Source organism: Danio rerio, chromosome 9, assembly GCF_049306965.1.
Source record: "Danio rerio strain Tuebingen ecotype United States chromosome 9, GRCz12tu, whole genome shotgun sequence".
NCBI lineage: Eukaryota > Metazoa > Chordata > Actinopteri > Cypriniformes > Danionidae > Danio > Danio rerio.
The window spans coordinates 48,592,292-48,612,368 of record NC_133184.1 but is presented as its reverse complement, the minus strand read 5'-3'; the positions used below and the strand labels follow the sequence as shown (position 1 = coordinate 48,612,368).

Here is a 20,077-nt window from a genome sequence, read left to right as displayed (position 1 = left end):
ACAATAAGAATTGCTGGGAAAAATGAAAGACGATTTGGTCCTGTGATTTGATCCACATCAAGCCAATGTCAAAGAACTAGCGGTGACAAAAATAATAATAATAATAATAATAATAATAATAATAATAATAATAATAATAATAATAATAATAAAATAATAAGAATAATAATAAGTAAATAAAAAAATAAAACTATATTTGTTGCCTTTCGTCGACCACATTTGGAAAAAAATCTGCACATGAACACACCAAATGGATGACAGCAGACAGAATAAAATTAAAATGTACTTTATGATCTACGCCTGTGTGAATGGACGTAGCTTTCCATAACCGCATGCATTCTGAATTGTCATTTCACCAAGTGAAACCCGAACTAGTGCTGCACACGCACGTCATGATTTTGCCAAATCAGACTCAGACTCTTTATTATTATTATTTATTTATTTATTATTATTATTACTTTATTTCGTTTAGGAAAAGTAAAATTGCAGCAGGGTGCCGTAGCACAGGTGAAGTTCCATGTACACATAAACAAAATATTACCAAACAACATACAATATATCATTTTGTAGGTGCATCTCCCTCCCCCCAGACTTATTTAATGCCCTAATGGCCACCATTATAAAAGAGCTTCTAACTCTAATTGTCTTGCAAATAGGAATTCTAAAACGACGTCCTGATGGCAACGGCTGAAACACAGAGTACAACAGGTGATCCCGGGTGCATAGGATACCCTGAGCTCTCTATAAAACACCAGAATGGTATATTACCATTGTACCAGTTTGGTCAAAGCCGATGATCTTGCCTGCCACCTTCACCAGGCTACTCAACCTGTTCTTATTTAACACACTCAGATAACCGTACCAAGCTACAATGCAGAAAGATTAAACAGATGCAATTAATTAGTTTATAAAATAGTGTCATCATAGAGGCACAAACCTGAAATGACAGTTTTTCTCAGTCTTTGTTGGATGTTTTTATAGACAGCCTGAGTGTTAGGTGGAAATGTCAACATATTGTCAATAACGACCCCTAGATATTTATGTGTCAACACTCGCAATGTCCAAGCCTTTAAATCGGACGGGAATAATAGTTGGATAACAATCATGTAGAAGTACATTAACCTAACCGTATGCCTAAACTTAACATAAACGTAATTCTAATTGGCTAATTGGAATGTTGTTCCAGGATCAACATAGATGTTAATCCTACTTGTTGAAATCAGGTTGGTGTGCTGGGCACACTGACAAACCATAAATAAAGAAACACTTTTGCACCTTTTTTACAGTAATTCACACTTACAATTTGCTAATGCAAATGTGTCTGGTAATCAGATAATTCATATAGTTTGGAAATAATTAGGAAATGCGACAAAATGACAGCCGGATATTTTTTATGTTCCCTCTTGACTTATTTTCATAATTTCAGTTTTGTTCCTACTCTCGGATTCGTAGCTGAACCAATGACTGTAAAAAATATGGACAATGCAATGGCACTTTTTGCCATTGAACGCTTTGAAGGCAAAATATCTCATGACGGGCACAAACTGTCGCAAAAGACTGCTGAAATTGGAGCCTGCGCATGCGCAGAAGGGACTACCTGATAGAGCAAAAGACAGAGCCACGGAATCAGGCTTCTAACCAAACGCTTGTACGTCAAATTAACCACGCCCCCAAACTTGTCCGTATCTGCACTATACAAAGGCTCGCTAATATAAATATAAGCACTTACATTTAAAAACATGCAATAATATATGATTTAAAAACTGTTATGTAAGCTGTTTTTAATTATTTAATAAAAACCATATTTGTTGGACTGCAGAAATAAACTTTCATGCACCCTAGCCTGAGTTGGACTAAGAAAAAATACTTCTCTTATGACTATTTGTTATATAAAATTCTGTTTCTAGAACCTTCAAATTTTATAACAGCAAATTCAGTAGATCGACGTGGAGCTAGGCTAACATTAGTTTTGTCTTCCGTTATTATTTCAGACCCATTCAAAGAATTACTGCTAGATAGCAATCAGCTGTATTGTCCCTCTTCATGGTGAGGCGTGTATCAGCAAACTAATAATAAAACCCGATAAAGCCCCGGCCTCACCGAATACACAGTGATCTATCAGATCCTGTAGGCCAAAAAGTATAGTTTAGTGCTGAACTCATTCTATCATGATAAAATAACACAGAAATCAAATAATAACACTTCAATCTCCTCCTGAAGCTCCGACGGTCTGTTTAGAGAAACTGTCTATCACAACTGTCAATCGCGATCACGCGCCCAGCATTAAATTACCGGATTTAAAACAAACTCTTTACAAAAATGAAGATCTGCACCTATTATCAGCATGATAACCAGTGCCTTATTTTACCAAAACCATCTTTCGGGAAATTTTTTGCAAGTGTAATACATTGTTTTAGTTGGGCACGTTCATCAACACTGAAGGCTGATTTATACTTCTGGATCAAGCGCACGTGTATGCTACGGCAGAGCCTACATGTGGACGCATAGCCCTCGGCGTGGCCGTCGCTGACGTGCACCTCTCAAAAAATGTAACTTCACGTCGCAACAACACATAGTGCAAGCTCTGTGATTGGTCGGCTTGGTCGCGCTGATAAGTGTGGGCAGGACTGAGAGTCACGCAAGTCCGTTGGAGCGACTGTTTACAAGTGTCGAGTCCCGTTAATTAGCTCCAGATAAAAAGTTTGTTTTGTGTTTACCTTGTAATTAAAGTTGTTGCACGTCTGCAGATTTGAGTGAGTTTGAACCACTTGTACATTAAGGAAGCGTTAAAAAAAAAAAACCCCAGGGAAGAAACTCGACACAGGAACATAAAACACCTACTGCCAACTAGCGTTTCTGAAGTGTTATTGCAGAGCAACAGAAACAGCACGCAGAAGTATGAATGAAGGCAGCTAGCTCTCTGCAACTCTCACATGGTCGCAACTCTCACATGAAGCTAAGCAGGGCTGCGCCCGGTCAGTACCTAGATGGGAGACCACATGGGAAAGCTAGGTTGCTGCCGGAAGTGGTGTTAGTGAGGCCAGAAGGGGGCGCCCAACCTGCGGTCTGTGTGGGTCCTAATGCCCCATTATAGTGACGGGGACGCTATACTGCTCAGTGAGCGCCGTCTTTCGGATGAGACATTAAATCGAGGTCCCGACTCTCTGTGGTCCTTAAAAATCTCAGGATGTCCTTCGAAAAAGAGTAGGGGTTTAACCCCGGCATCCTGGCCAAATCTGCCCACTGGTCTCTGTCCATCATGGCCTCCTAACCATCCCCATATTCCAATTGGCTTCATCACTGTCTCCTCTCCACCAATCAGCTGGTGTGTGGTATGCGGTCTGGCGCAAAATGGCTGCCATTGGATGGTGCACACTGGTGGTGGATGAGGAGATTCCCCCATTGTGTAAAAAGCGCTTTGAGTGCCCAGAAAAGCGCTATATAAAATGTAAGGAATTATTATTATTATTATTATTATTATTATTATTATTATTATTATGTACAGCTATGCACATTGCATGCTGGGTCACGCCGATCACTTGATGCAGATGTATAAACCAGGCTGGAGGTGGGCTTTATGACATACTGCAGCCAGCCCCTAGGGGGGCGATGTAACAACCAGGACCTTCACTCAAAAGGAGGCATGAGACACACTTGAGCTGAAAGCCAATCAGATAGCTCTCTTTAACCAACGAGGGCTTTTGTTACCTTTTTTAACTTAATAAACTGGTATTTTTTGGAGCTTTGCCGCCTCTTTGATTATATTTGTCTTTAACAATGTCTAACGCCATGCTAAATCGGGCAAACTTATGTGAGACTACCAAACAAATTAGCCTGACAGAAGCTCACTGACGGCCTAACACTGTCCAACAGCCAACCATTGGATTTAGACTTCAATTTAGATTTATGACTTCGACTTGAAGACTTAATGAGCACATCCTCTAAAACAAAAACTACAAGCCGTTCGCTTCCCATTTCATCTCATCAAAAAGAGATATAAAAGTCATTAAGGTTAAAAACCAGAAAACAGTAGAGAGATCTCATCTGTCATTCTCTTTCCTCTGAGAATGTCTCTAAAAACAAAAGCAAGCCCCCCCACAGACAGTTTGGTCAGTCAGCGAAATGTTCATTAGCTTGTAACTCTCAACTCAGACACGGTTGCCTTGGATCTGATAAAACAGCCTTCTGTAGAGAATATGGGAATGTTTTATACACACTTTCTCTTTGGCTCCATCTTTGTGTCATTATTGAACCTTCCATGTGGAATTGGATAATAAAACAGCGGGCCGCTGCAGAATGAAAGGTTGAGCAATGTCTCATTTTCCTATTGCCCTACAGTGAAATTAACACCCGCCATCATTCAAATGACTTCTTGTGCTTACCTTCCAGCCAAAACTCCTCAAATTCACAATGGCCAGGACAGGCTTCCAAAGTATTCATACGCTATTTAAATTTCATTTACACAGTGACTCGTGTGATTTATATTAATTGGAAAACCAAGATGGCTGGTTAAAATGGGCATAAGCCAGCTATCGCAGATTGTAACTGCAAAGATGAAGATCTCTTTAAAAAGCTGAGGTAAGTTTTGGTCATTTCACCTGTTTAAGGTTGTACTGTCCTGTCTTGTCACAGTTGGGGAACTTCAGGTCGTAAAGATTCTCCAGAGGTCCCTTGTTGTCATGGAACGCCATTCGGGAGATGTTCTCTAACACTTTATCCAGCTCCTGTTGACACTGGCTCTGTAAATACAAAAACACACATATAAATATATGTAATGTAAGATTTATTATACTTCGTTTAATATTTGCATGCATACATTGTTTATATTGAGTCTAACTTGTTGATCAACAAGGTCTAGATGTAGACATACAACAGGGCTGCACAATATATCGTTTCAGTATCGATATCCCAATATACGCAATAGTCACATCGCAGGATATGCAATGTCGAACCAGTATTATAAATGACCAGTAGCCACATTTGAAAACACTCATGATTTGATGAGTGTGCAACTTTTAACAATAAAGTTACCAAAGCATTTTTACAATTTAAGTCAATTTTAAATATTTAGGCATAAAAGATAAGACTATAAAGTGTTTATTTACATTTGATTATGAAAATCACAATATATATTGTATAAAAATAAATTGCAATGTCAGTTTTTCCCAATATTGTCCAGCCCTAACATACAGTATATCTAAGTGCATATTTATAGCATATAGCATCTGACATGTTTGTGACATAACATCTTACACAGTGTTTTAACTTCAAGCGACACAATGTTGCAACGCTCAATAAAGTTTTTTTTTTTTTTTGCATGTTAAAAGGTTTGTTTTATTTTAAAATAAGTTTGTTTTTCCATGTTAAAAGGAGTTTTTGCCGTAACCATCCACTACAGCGACATGCACAATTTCTATTTTAGAGAAGATTTCTGTTACTGCTATGTCATGGCAGAACAACAGCATAAACTACTATGACAATAATCACCTCAGGTGCTGATTATGTGCTTTATTCTCTGTTAAATATTACTACTGGTCAGAAGCAGATAGTTTACCCCAGATCTTGAGAATAAAAGGTAAACCTGTCCAACTGCCCATTAACGCAAATTTCTAATCAGTCAATAACATGGCAGCAACTCAATGCATTTAGGCATGTAGACATCGCCAAGACGATCTGCTGCAGTTCAAACCAAGCATCAGAAAGGAGAAGAAAGGGTATTTAAGTGACTTTGAATGTGGCATGGTCAGGGCCAGAGTGGGACTCCTTTTCAGCCCTGGAGTTTCAAGCCTCAGACCGGCCCACCTCAGTTCACGACTGACTATATTAAAATAAGGTAATTTCCAATTCAGTTTCTAATCACACTATCACGTCTTTTTTTGAGAAAACAGCTGCTTTAGAACTTCAAATGTTCAACAACCCAAACAGTATTATACGTCTCAACAATAAAAATGAAAATAATAACATACTCAGACGAGGATCAAACCCGGGTCGATGACGTTGTAATCTAACGTGCTAACCACTGGACCACAACGGTTGTACAGTGAAAAGTGACTTATAGCATTATTAACCTGTAGGCTGGTAATATATAAAAAGAGCAGAGCTGCGGTAAAATAATGAATAAGAAGACTGTGGTCAAGTAAATAAATCGATTAATTTAAAAAGTGTGACTGCTGAGAGCAACAGATTCTAGAGCTAGGGACACCGGCCCTCGCGGCCAAAAAAACGGACTGGCCCACCGGGAATTCTCCCGGTCCTCCCGATTAGCCAATCCGGGCCTGGGCATGGTTGTTGGTTCCAGACAGGCTGGTCTGAGTATTTTAGAATCTGCTGATCATCTGGGATTTTCACGCACAACCATCTCTAGGGTTTACAGAGAATGGTCAGACTGATTCAAGCTGATAGAAAGGCAACAGTGACTAAATAACCACTCTTTACAACCGAGATATGCAGAAGAGCATCTCTGAATGCACATGTCCAACCTTGAGGCAGATGGGGTAAAGCAAGGCAAGGCAAGGCAAGTTTATTTATATAGCACATTTCATACACAATGGCAATTCAAAGTGCTTTACATAAACAAGAATTAAAGAAACAAGTAAAATAAAAACAAATAATAAAAATGCGTAAAAACAAAACAAAACATAAAAACAGGTAAAATGTGATATAAAAGAATGAAGAAGAAGAGAAAAACATGATAGTGCAATCTGTCGGACGCAGCACAGTGCTCATTCAGTAAAGGCACAGCTAAACAGATGTGTTTTCAGTCTTGATTTGAATGTGCCAGAAAGCAGCAGAAGACAACACTGGGTGCCCCTCCTGTCAGCTTAGAGCAGGAAACTGAGGCTACAATTCACACAGGCTCACCAAAATTGGACAATAGATGATTGGAAAAATGCTCTGCTGCAACATTCGGATGGTTGCATTAGAATTTGGCATCAACAACATGAAAACATGGATCCATCCTGCCTTGTATCAACTGTTCAGGCTGCTGGTGGTGGTGTAATGGTGTGGGGGATATTTTCTTGGCACACTGTAGGCCCATTAGTACCAACTGAGCATTGTGCCAACACCACAGCTTCTTCCAGCAGGATAACGTGCCACATCATAAAGCGTCAATAATCTCAGACTGGTTTCTTGAACATGACAATGAGTTCACTGTACTTAAATGGCCTCCACAGTCACCAGATCTCAAATCAATAGAGCAACTTTGGGATGTGGTGGAATGGGAGATTCGCATCATGCATGAGCAGCCGACAAATCTGCAGCAACTGTGTGATGCTGTCCAGTCAATATGGACCAAAATCTCTGAGTAATATTTCTAGTACCTTGTTGAACCTATGCCACGAAGAATTAAGGCAGTTCTGAAGACAAAAGTGGGTCCAATCCGGTACTAGGTGTACCTAATAAAGTGGCCGGTAAGTGTATATTAATTTAATTTAAAAAATGATATATTTTAAATGATTAATATTAAAATTGTTCATGATTATTTCACTCTTTAAATATCCATCATAACAATAAGTGAAGACAGTAACAGAAGGAGTCAATGTGACCTCTAACAAAAAGTTATTTCTAATCAAAAACCTTGAAGAAACACTCACAAAAGTAAGAGTCTAACAGCAGCCCGGCGGCTTCATGAAACATTCTGGAGCTGATATTAATCTCGTACTGGAGCTAATTTGCTGGCTTGCTTCTGCCTCCCCACCTCTCTGCAAGGACAGGCATCGGCATCAAAGACCATTCCTGTCTCCCGATCCTTCTCTTTTTCCCTATATCTCTCATGATGGCTGCTCCCTGCTTGGCCCGGGATTAGAGGGCACTGGGGAAGAGGGCCTGCCAGGGATCTTATCCGTATCGTGCGGATGAAAAGTGATCCATCACAAAGCAGTGAACAGTCCCCCCGCTGTCATCGGACATGCCGTCACCCTGACATTCTCCTTGAATGTCTGCTTTTCATGGGATGTGTGATGGTTACGCTACTGATTTACAAACCCCACAGAAAAGTTGTTTATTCGGTTTGGCTTTTTATTACCCTGCTATTATCACTGGTTTGAATTTTTATTGCTTTGGCTTCTTCTTTTTATTGCATCTACCTTTTTTTAGGACTTTCCAACATCCATTCGCTTTATCAACATATCATTTAGCCGCTTTTTTCTTTTTTTTGTAGTTAGTTGCTTTCAGGTCGGCCAAACCAGACCCAGTGTGCTTCATAGGGCAGCTATTGTTGTCTGTTTGTTGATGGTCACATATATTGTCTTTTCCCCCCCAAACGATTTACTGCTCACTAGCGGCTATAGAATATGCTCATCGAAGAGGAAATTATGGGAGAACTTAGGATTGTTTTCTAGATCAATGTGTTTAAGATGTCCTTAAGACAACATGAAAAACCATTGTTTTTTTTCAGGCACTGGTCATATTCTAGCTTTAACAACTTGACGTCTTTTAGACAAGTGGAGTGATTTTGCATCAAAAGGCTTCAATTAAAATACATATATTTAAAGGGTCAAGAAATGATTGACGAGAAGAGACGAGCACAAAATCATTTTTAGCATCACTTTTAAATGCTAATGATGATGTTAAAGACAATCTAATAGCACATTTATAGAAAACAGGCAATTACAGATTAATAAACGTCGTCTACTTATAGGACCCGTTTTTTAGTCTAAAACTTATTTCACTGAAATGCAATAGTACTGAAGTGTCTATTATTGACATATTTTGCACACTGGTAATATTTTTTTTTCCTGAGACATGTTTATAAAAGTTATGTCCTAATCGAATAATCAAAGTTCAATATAAGCTCCTGACCCTGCATCTCAAATGTACGCAACAGGGAAGGAGACTGAAGGGAATAATAAAGTTTGTGTTTGGGTATTAACATTAACCCAATATTTGTTGTGTCCCTTTTTATATCAATATATATTTTTATATTTATTTGCTTTTTTTTATGGATCAATCTTTGCAATAATGTTTATTGGTTAGTTGTTGTTGCTGTTGTTTTGAGTTTTTAATGAGTTCAGAATGTATATTTTATTATTAAGTAATGCATTTTCACTTTTGGCTAATTATTGTTCACTGTCAGTTTATGCAAGGTTTTGGCTTTTGGAATTTATAAAGAAACTCAATCTATAATCTTTATAGAGTCTTTAATCTGTTTGCCAAATTAATTGTATATGTTTTAAAAACTCCAGAAGGATTTAAAGTAAGAATAACTGGTTCCTTTATTAAAGATTGCTTCATTTTTAATTTTCAAAGCTGCTCGTTGACAAAAAAAGTGCTTTTTTAAATCATCCAACTAATCTGGACAGTTATTAAGTAGACGAAATCAATCTTTACTTTTTGATTTCATTGATTGCATTTAATAAGCAATATAATCCTTGTGGGGCGGTTTGCAATGGCAATACTTCACAATTTAGAGCAAGCTAGGGCCCCAAAATTAATAACCATAGGGTACCCAAACGTACAGGGCTAGCTCGATTAGATCCTTGTGTGTATTCCAGCGTGGAGAGTGGATGTCTGTACTGGCCAGTACATTGTGCTGTTTCTGAGTGTGCTGCCTTAATTCATGAGAAAGACTTGGTTCAAATTAGCGTGCTCTATTGTGAATGAGGTGCAACTTCATTATTATGCATGATAGCTTCAAAGACTGTTTTTACCTGTTAAAGTGTTCAGTCGGCAGAGAGATGTCACATTGTGTTGCCAAAACAAGTGTAAGAACAAGAATTGCTTGGAGACATGGGTCGTCAGTCTTGTGTTTATAAATGTGCTGCAACAAAGGTTTTGTTTTCATTTCCTGCTATGAGAGCGCAGCTGGACCCACATGTGGAATACAGTATGCAACAGAAATGCGTTTGTACAGAACATTTTTAACCCGAGAGCTTTTTGCATCTGGAAATGGTGAAATACGGATTTGCCGCTCGTCTCCTTTTAAAAAAGACACGGTTTAAGTTGGTGTTGATTGTCTTGTTTCTACAGATTTGGTAAGTGATTGATCAGTTGTTGTTTTTTTTTTTTTTGTTTATTCAAATGGTAAAGTTAGTTTGTATCGTCAGCAGTACTCTTTCAGTGTTTAAAAACACCTTAGTCTAAATGATTTAGTTACTAAGTTTACAGTACGTTGATATCATTACAATATTATAGACTGAAAGATCTGATGTGAATGCTGCTCTCAGAGTGTAAACATGTAAACACTTTAATCAAACTACAGGGTGGGCCATTTATATGGATACCTTAAAGCACAGGTGTCAAACTCAGTTCCAAAAGGACCGCAGCTCTGCACAGTTTAGTTCCAACCCTAAATAAACACACCTGATCAAACTAATTGAGTCCTTCAGGCTTGTTTTAAACCTACAGGTAGGTGTGTTGGAGCAGGGTTGGAAATAAACTGTGCAGGGCTTCGGCCCTCCAGGTATTGAGTTTGACACCCGTGCCTTAAAGCCTGGTTTATACTTCTGTGTTAAGTGACCGGCGTAACCAACTGCGCATGCAACGTGCGTAGCTGTGCATTTATACTTCTGCGCGCTGTCTCTGTTGGTCTGCATTAACACTTCCAAAACACTAGTTGGCAGTGAGGTGTTAATGTGTCTCTGTGTCGAGTTTCTTCTCAGCTGTTTTGTGGTTTCTGAACGCTTCCGGGATGTACAAGTGGCTCAAACTCGCGCATTTTGAGGCAGGAACCGGCGGACGTGCAACAACTTTAACTATGAGGTAAACACAAAACAAAACTTTCCATCATGACCTCCTTCACGGGACTCTAAACTTGTAAACAATCGCTCCATTGGGCTCCCGACGCTCAGGTGGCTCTCAGTGCCGCTCAGACTCGTCAGTGCTACCAAGCCGACCAATCACAGAGCTTGTGCTACGCGTCGTTGCGACGTGTAGTTACATTTTTTGCGAGGTGCGCGTCAGCGACGCCGATGGCCACGGTGCAGGGCTATGAGTCAGCGCCATAACATACGCGTGCGCTTGACACAGAAGTATAAATCAGCCTTAAAGAGCCACAAAATCCCCCTGTTTCAGCAGGGTGTTTTCACACCTCTAGTTTGGAAAAAGTCAGGAAAGTGGGCATGCCCAGCTCTGTTTAGGGTTGAGTGTCGAAGGAGGGAAAGTGCAAAAAAAAATGTGCATAAAAATAGAAGTTACGATTTGAGCACACGCTGATTTTCACAGAGGCAAAACAAACACAAAGATGCCGGGCAGAAAGACAGTGACTGTGTTTACATGGATTTCAGTAATCAAATTATTTGACGAATTATTAAATGGTGGACTTTAACTGCAGTTTGGCTCTTTCATTTAGTAATTTCATTCATGCCCCTCGTGACAAAAGAGATATTTGATTCGAGGAATTGCTGTAAGCGTGTATTTTTAATGCAATGTTTGATACCGCACGACGAATGAGAGAAAAAAAAAACTAATTTCTCAGAAACTTAGATGCAATCGGCAGGTAGCGTCAGAAAGCTGTGTGTTATTCCTGTCACAAAATGGGATGAGGGTAATAATTTGTTTTGTTTACACTCGGAGAGCAGCATTTACAGCGGATCTATTAGTCTGTAATATTGTAGTGATATTAACGTACTGTAAACTTTAGTAACTTAGAAATCATTTGACTAAGGTGTGTCTTTAAACAGTGAAAGAGCACTGCTGACCATACCAACTAACTTTGCCATCTGTATAAACAAACAAAGACCACTGATCGCTTACTTACCAAATCTTTAGAGACAGGACAACTAACACCAACTAGAGATGCGTCTTTTTTAAAAGGAGACGAGTGGCAAATCCGGATTTCACCATTTCCAGATGAGAAAAGCTCTCGGGTAAACAATGTTCCATAGGCACGTATTTCTGTGCACTGTAATCCACACACGAGTCCAGCTGCGCTCTCATAGTGGGAAAATGAAAACAAAACCTTCGATGCAGCAAATAATAAAGGCAACACTGACGACTCGTTTCTCCAAACAATTTTTCTTCTTCCACTTGTTTTGGCAACACAATGTGGTGTCTCTCTCTGCCGTCTGAACACTGTATCAGGTACAAACAGTCTTCGAAGCTATCATGCATATTAATGAAGTTGCACCGCATTCACAATAGAGCGCACTGCTTGGTTTGAGCCAAGTCTTTCTCATTAACGAATGCAGCACACTCCCAGGTACAGACAGCCAGTCCACACGCTGGTATACATGCTAAGATCTCATGGCCGTGACACAGCTTTAAAAATTCATTTCAGACCAGAAGAACGAATTTGCTCGAAATAACGCAAAAACAACAAATTTTCACTTTTTAGTGAAATAAACGTGTCCTAATGGTCTTTTTAACAGTGTGGGACACATATATGACTGTCAACAGCTCAAAACATGTGTTTTGGTGTTTCGTGACCCTTTAAAACCTTTAATGTGACAACAAGATGTAAGAATTATTTAGAATCTGACTTTCTGTCAAGTACAGACTTCTGCCTAGAAATGTATGCAAATCTGTCAATACTTAGGTAATTAGGTAATGCCCTGTCGACTAAATCAGGGGTTTCCAAACTTTTCAGCCATCGACCCCCAAAATAATAATGTCAGTAACTTGCGACCCCCCCATTTTTCAAGGTGGTTATACAGTAAATATACAAACGTTGCACACATAACTATAGGCATACAGTATATAAACATGAGCATATTAAAAACAAAACTGGAACAGACTAAAAACCGTATGTTTTTTTTTTTTTTTAATAGTCAATTACTAGTTTAATTTAATTTTAATATAAAAAACTAAAGGTTTGTATGTTGTTGCTTCTTTTTTAACGTAACAATATCTACAGTGGGTTATGAATAAAATATGGTAATTCTAATAGTTTAATAAAATTTATTTGAGTTTTGAAAATCACTAAGCGACCCCTTGTCATTGTCTAACAACCCCTACATTGAGAACCACTGGACTAAATGACTAAAGGCTAAACAAGTTCTATATCTCAGAAAAAAAAAACAGATCCTCCTTTTACTTCAAGTTCAACTTTAAAAAAATAAAAGAAAGAAAAATGATTTGCCAACTAAAGTAAATTAGCAGCACAATTTGTCTATTGGCTCAGAATAGTAGATGATGTCTGATAAAGATGCTGATTGGGGTGAGGTCCTGTTGCAGTGGTCACTTGGCTAAGGACTGAAGAGTCCAGGTAAAGCATGGTACAAGTCCAAGAAAAGTTAATTAACTCTATGTGGATTTGTGCGATGGCCAAATCCGACAAGCACCATCTCATTCCTCATTTCAGCATAGACGGCAGCTGTTTGTTCTGCCTTGGCAATTGAATCAAGTCTGCGTGCTATCACTGGGCGGTGTTTCGGACATCAGAAATTGCTGGTTAATTAGGTAACTAAGGAAATTATCATGTGTTTTCAACTGAAAACACAGCGAAAATGGCACAAGCAAGAGTCGAAATACAAAAAAAAAACACAGCTTACAGCAGTCCAATCAAGAAAATAACATACTGAAGCAATAAATTATACACTGACAAACAACCTCAGACCACAGAATTATAGCGACAGCAAATATAGAGGGTTGTACAAAGGACATACCGTAAATCTGAACCCCAGAAAACCGTGTTAGGAAAATTAATGTTTAGATGATTGAGAAAAGAGGGAATCTGTGTGAATATGTGTGTGTTGTGCGAGACTGTTCTGTTGTGTGTGTGGTGTGTTAGTCTGATAACCAGAAGAGGGCACTGCCGTACTGAACACAATGAAACTCAAGGTGAATATGAGGCCTTATTTCTGTAGGCTTTTCATCTGCAGGGCCTTTTTATTAATGACGAAGAGTAAAGACAACAATTTTTTTTATGTTGCTTTAACTTGAATAGGTTAATCATGTTTCAACTAAATTTATTAAGTTATACAAAGTTCATATATTTTTAGTCAGTTTGATTGATCTAAGTTTAGATGACTCAACTTAAAATTTCAAGGCAGCAATTTTTTTTTTTTTTTTTTTTTTTTACAGTGTGGTTTTCTTCAGCGTGCTCAAGATTGCTGTTGGGTTTTTGTTATAGATGCACACTCACCTGTTTGGGATGAGGTGTTTTGGGATCATCCTGAGTGTTGTACATCCTGGTCCTCTTGTTGTTGTGATGCTTGTTTACGGCTATTTCCTTGATGTACTGGTAGTCTTTGCCGGGCTTCTTCATAGGAGGAGACCGCGTGCCATTTACTTCTCCTGATGGAGGGAAGAGCAGGTTTCAGGATTTCTTTCTAATTCAAAATGTAATCACTGATTTGTTTTTGAAATTATAAAAAAAAAATCTTTAATAACCTAATTTATTAACTTAAAACTGAACGATGTAAAACAAATCTTTGTATTGCCTTTTAATCCCACCATATGCTCTCCATCTCCATCCCAAAAAATAAAGAAATAGAATATTGAAGTCAGTGATTATAAAATATTTATTCATAGGTATGTAATTGGTGGGGCTGTACAATATATGGTTTCAGCTTCGTTCATGCAATGTGCGAAAATGCAAGAGTCACATTGCAAGATGTCAAGCGATTTCAAGTGAACTTGAATCATTTGGACCCAAGAAATTATAAAGTTTTCCACTTTAACAAAAATTGTGTTGAATTATTTATGCAATGAAGACTAGTGTGGTATTTTACATAATAACTAATTTGAATTTCTGTACCTCAATGCTGTTAGACTCCACAATAAAACATCAAAATGTTCTATTTTAATCTGTGCTTCATATTATTTTGCATATATATCTATATATACACTCACAGGCCACTTTATTGGGCACAACTGTCCAACTGCTCATTAATGCAAATATATAATTAGCCAATCACATGGCAGCAACTCAAGACTGGGGCTGTTTCTCAAAATGCGTTATTCAGTGGTCTTGCATCCTTGTGTTCTCACATCATCAGCTGCCAAAGTTCAGTTCCAATACTCAAGACCACAAGTACGTAGGATGCATGAAACTTCACGGATTTGTTCTTGATATAAAGAGGATGCATCCATGCAGACATGTGCACCGATCTCGCTCTAGATGTCCCAGAAGTCATTGCGACTGGAGGTGGGAAGAACAGCATTTTATTTAGATTTAATTATTAAGGATCAGAGATAGGACTTATTTATCTTAGGAGTTTCCCTAAATGAGATGGCGAATATAAACATTACCATGGACATCTTAATAAAGCAATAAACACGTTAAGGGTGTTTGTTTGCTGAAATTCGTATTAAAATCTGTTTCATTTATATTGTGCAACGTGTATTTGTGAAGTATTTATGCGTAGTATATATATTTAAAAGGGCAAAAACAATAAATCATTGTATGAATGCTGTAACGTTTAAAATATTTACCATTAAAAATACGTGAAGGTCACGTGACCATCAAGAAGAACGCAGCCTCTCATTACTCACAGGACGCGTACTTTGTTTCTGTGATCTCCCGAGTTCGTTCTTACGAGAACACCTGGCAAGACCGGTCTCCACAAGAACACAAGACTGTTCTCTGCGTTCTTGGAATTGAGAAACAGCCATGGTCAAGATGATCTGCTGCAGTTCAAACTGAGCATCAGAATGGGGAAGAAAGGTGATTTAAGTGACTTTGAACATGGCATGGTTGTTGGTACCAGACAGGCTGGTCTGAGTATTTCAGAAACTGCTGATCTACTAGGATTTTCATGCACAACCATCTCTCGGGTTTAGACAGAATGGTCTGAAAAAGAGAAAATATCCAGTGAGTGGCAGTTCTGTGGGCGCAAATGCCTTTTTGATGCCAGATGTCAGAGGAGAATGGCCAGACTGGTTCAAGCTGACAGAAAGGCAACAGTAACTCAAATAACCACTCGTTACAACTGAGGTATACAGAAGAGCATCTCTGAACAGTAAAAATAGGAAACTGAGGCAAAAACAAAATTGTTTGGTTGGACTTTAGTTGAGTTTTTATTGTTTGAATGGCCACTGGGCTACTTTTATAGTGAAAACCTGGCAGCCCTGGCAAGAACCCACATCTTAATTAATCATCTGAAGGTTTCCATATTGCAAGCCAGCTTCATATCACTTGGCTCTCTTTAAAACATTCTTGGAAAATTCTGTATTATTTGGCAATCACCCATTAAAAACTAAATAAATAAATAAATAACCATTCATTCATTCATCATGGGTCGCTAAAGCAGATTAAACCACCAACTATACCAACATATTTTTCCACAGCAGATGCCCTTCCAGCCACAACCCAGTACTGGAAAACACCCACACATACTCATACACTGCAGATAATTTAGTTTATTCAACTGTACCGCATTTCTTTGGACTGTGGGGGAAATCGTAGCACCCAGAAACCCACTCAAACATGGAAAGAAAATGCCAACTGGCCCAGCCTGGACTCAAACCAGTGACCTTCTTACTGTGTAGTGACGGTACTAACCACTGAGCCATCGTCCCGCCCAATAACTATTCATATAAAAATAAATTATGTACTACTCATATATTTACATCCACTGTATCACTTAAAGTGGTCAGACATTGACAAGTACATTTTCACATGATATTTTGGCATTTAAGAGGTCACTGTACTATAAAATCAGGACTTAAAACTTCATTATTATTACAAAAACTGCTTTTATTGTGGAAAAAATGTGTGTGTTGCATGACTGGATATTGTAGTCCATAAATGGCGGGTTTGTAGTCCTTAAGCGATCCGCAGCTACTAGATTGCTGGTGATCATGACAATGGATGATTATTTTAAGTCCTAAATGTGCCACTTCTATCTAGCACAATGGCATTTCGGTACGTAATAACAATACATTGTAAGAGTCATAATTCGTTTTAATATAATTTATTAAGAGTGATCAAATTCATGTACAGTTTGCACGTTTAGATGTGCTTATTTGTTGATTTCAACCTTACTCTTTTGATTGTAATGGCTTTCTAGGCCTGTATTGGAATGTTTTAAGTAATATTATTAAATAAGAAAAAAAAGAAAGAAAGAAAGAAAGAAAGAAAGAAAGAAAGAAAGAAATAGTTTTTTGACCGGAGTTATTGTAGTGATGCTTTAAAATATAGTAGACATTTTTATTTGGAAAGAGTCAATTTATTGCCTTAAAAAGATTTTTTGAAATTCTGATATGCATACACAAATTTCTACTTAGAATTTTCATACCTGCATGCAAGTTTAATTTTGATCCAAAATGTAATTGCTTTTTAAAAGCCATTGTTAATTAATGAATGCTGCACAGTCCTGTTAGGATAGTCGTTTCGTAACAAATTGACATATTATTTATAGAAATGTGGATTATGGCTCTCAGGTCAAAGACCGCAAAGGATCTTATTTTGTCAATGAAAACAAAGTCAGGATCAGTGTTCTGGCAGCGCATCAAAGCACAGCGGAGAGAGAAAGTTAAAGGCTTGGAATAATGACAGCTCTTGATTCAGATAGCTGCAGAGGCCTGTGAAGAGATATGCGCCCTTTTAAGTCAAAACGTGCCTGGCAACTCACAAGTGAACGACTAATGAAAAAAGACACTTTTATTTGATAGTTCAGGCAAAAGTAACTTTCAGCGTATGTGGGTCATTTCTAAAAACTTTTTAGCCCCAAGCAATTTAGTTTGAGTTGATATACAGGGTGGGCCATTCATATGGATACACCTTAATAAAATGGGAATTGGTGTAGATTTTAACGTTCTGTTTGTAGCACATTAGTATATGTGAGGGGGCTAGTATATAACTCATGAAAGAATAAACTTGCGATTAAAACCAAGCACAACATTGTTTTTCTTGTGAAATTTCCAATAAGTTTATTAAGGCGTCTCCATTTAAATGTATATATACACAGAGTACTGGGAACCACCCATACACACTCATTCACACACACATTCATACACTACAGCCAATTTAGTATCTCCAATTCCCCTATAGCACGTCTTTCAAATGTGGGGGAAACCAGAGCCCCGAGAGGAAACCCACGCTAACACGGGGAGAACATGCAAATTCCTTACAGAAGTGCTAACCAGCCCAGCCGAGACTTAAACCTGCAACCTTCTTGCTGTGAGGCGATAGTGCTAATGACTAGCCAGCATGCTGCCCCATTTACTGTTTGTTGAGGTTTATTTTATTGTACAGAACGTTAATAAATATCCACCAACCTAAGCTACCTACACTTACTTAAAGGTGCAGTTGTAAGTGATGAGCCAAAATGCTAATTGGTTAGCATATTAGTTTAGGACGGCAGGGGAGGGACTGTGTTTCAAAGTCACGCCTCGTGAAATCACGAACGCAACCCACTAGTTCAAATCATTCGCCAGTTAGAAGTGTATGTAGTTGTTGGTCAGCAGCGTGCAGCTACACTTACATGCTATTTCACAGCGAATATTCAGAGTAGCAAGGTTAACAATATAGGGAACGCGTCACATGCTGTCATTGTTCAGAAATGACCCGATGTGAACATAAAAGCAATTTCAGCTCAGTACAGCAGGCTAGGCAGAATAACTGATGTTTTGTTGTTAAACTAAATATAAATCTACATCATCGATGCTGTAAAAAAGGCCTTTATAAAACTGAAAATTGTCACATCAATCTTTCCCCATGAGATTTCAGTGGCTGAACAACACTTTCGTGCATATAACCCATTTGTAACAACAACATCTGCATCAGCTCTGCGTGAAGCTAAAATAGTTTTAAAACACCATGGTTATAGGTAACGAACGTTTTAATGGTACTGGATTGTACGAATGTCCATGTAAAATTATTTTACGATCAGTGGGTTTTTGGTATAGTGTTGTTTGTATACCAGATGCAGTCAAACTTACAAGTACATCTAAAAAAAATTCATTTTGTGTTTGTGGAATTCCATGGTGAACTTTAAAGCACTAGAACTATTATTGACATAAGAATAGAATTCTAATAGCTCCGATTCAGTACCACTCCATATTAAAAACACATTATCAATGTATCGTTTACATAGAACAATAAGTTTGAAATACAAATTCAAAGCAGAATTTAGAATAAACTGTTTTTCAAACATACCACAAAATAGAGATGCAAAACTCTAGGCCATCTTAGAACACATACTCACACCTGATATCTGGAGATGGTAATCAGATCCGAACAAAACGTAATTGTAATGGAGTACTAATTTGGTTAAATCACTCAGACAGGTAGTACTTGGAACTAAACTGTCTCTCTGATTAAGAAAGAATTCCATGGCCTCTAAACCATTCTAAAATGGAACATTGTTACAAAGGGATTCTACATCCATAGTGGCTAGAAGAACAGGAACCCCAGGTAGTTTGACATTTTTGACACATTCAATAAAATCTATAGTGTCTCTCACAAAAAAAGGTAAAGATCTAACTAAAGGTTTTAAATGAAAGTCTACAGAAGCCGATAAATAATGTATAAAAAATAAACAAATTGCAAGCAGAATAATTGCAATAGAGCAATGAAAAAAGTTAAATAAACTTTTCAGAAGACTCAAACAGTATTTGGGTACATTACTGTATAGTTTACATTGTATTGTACAAATGTACTTTTTTGTTCTCAAATGCTTTAAAAAGGCACATATTTTACCCCTTTTTTCAAGTTTTTAGACAAGCTTTTTGTGTCTCCAGAATGTGCCTGTAAAGCTTCAGCTCAAATTACTCATCAGGTTACTTATACCTTTCAGAATATTGGGATTTTCTGCTCTTAACAAAAGGTTGTTGTTTTTGTTGCCTGTGCTTTTGATGTTGGTTCTCCCCGACCACAGTTCCCAAGTGTCAGAGTGTGCCTTAATCTCCGGCTGAGTGCGTCAGATAAACAGCACAGTGACAGACATGAAGGAAGCAGATCTCATGTAACGTTTGTGAGAAATTCTACAGTAAGAACTTTCCCAATGATTATTTGATGTATTTGTTGTGGAGTTAATTCAAGCCTTTCTGCATCAATGAGTCATACACAATGTCGTTACAAAGTTCACACAGTTACACACATACAACGCACGTGTTTAACTTTGTACTGTTATTGCACGGCAAATGTGACAGGATACAGGTTAATATACACTGCTGTGTAGATATCCGTTATGTAAATGTACAACATAAACCTGATTTAGCATCTACAAAATGGGATTGAAGCGTCTTCTTT

The 20,077-nt window shown here is 38.0% G+C and overlaps 1 protein-coding gene across 1 annotated transcript in view; it reads right to left on the bottom strand.

The window, feature by feature from the left end:
• igfbp2b (insulin-like growth factor binding protein 2b) overlaps positions 1-20,077 on the bottom strand; it is a 54,560-nt gene that overhangs the window by 1,152 nt on the left and 33,331 nt on the right. Inside the window, exons 2-3 of the mRNA NM_001126464.1 lie at positions 14,024-14,175; positions 4,599-4,739 (exon numbers count right to left, since the gene is read on the bottom strand). Coding sequence (NP_001119936.1) covers positions 4,599-4,739; positions 14,024-14,175 — 293 coding nt within the window. The remainder of the gene's footprint in view (positions 1-4,598; positions 4,740-14,023; positions 14,176-20,077) is intronic.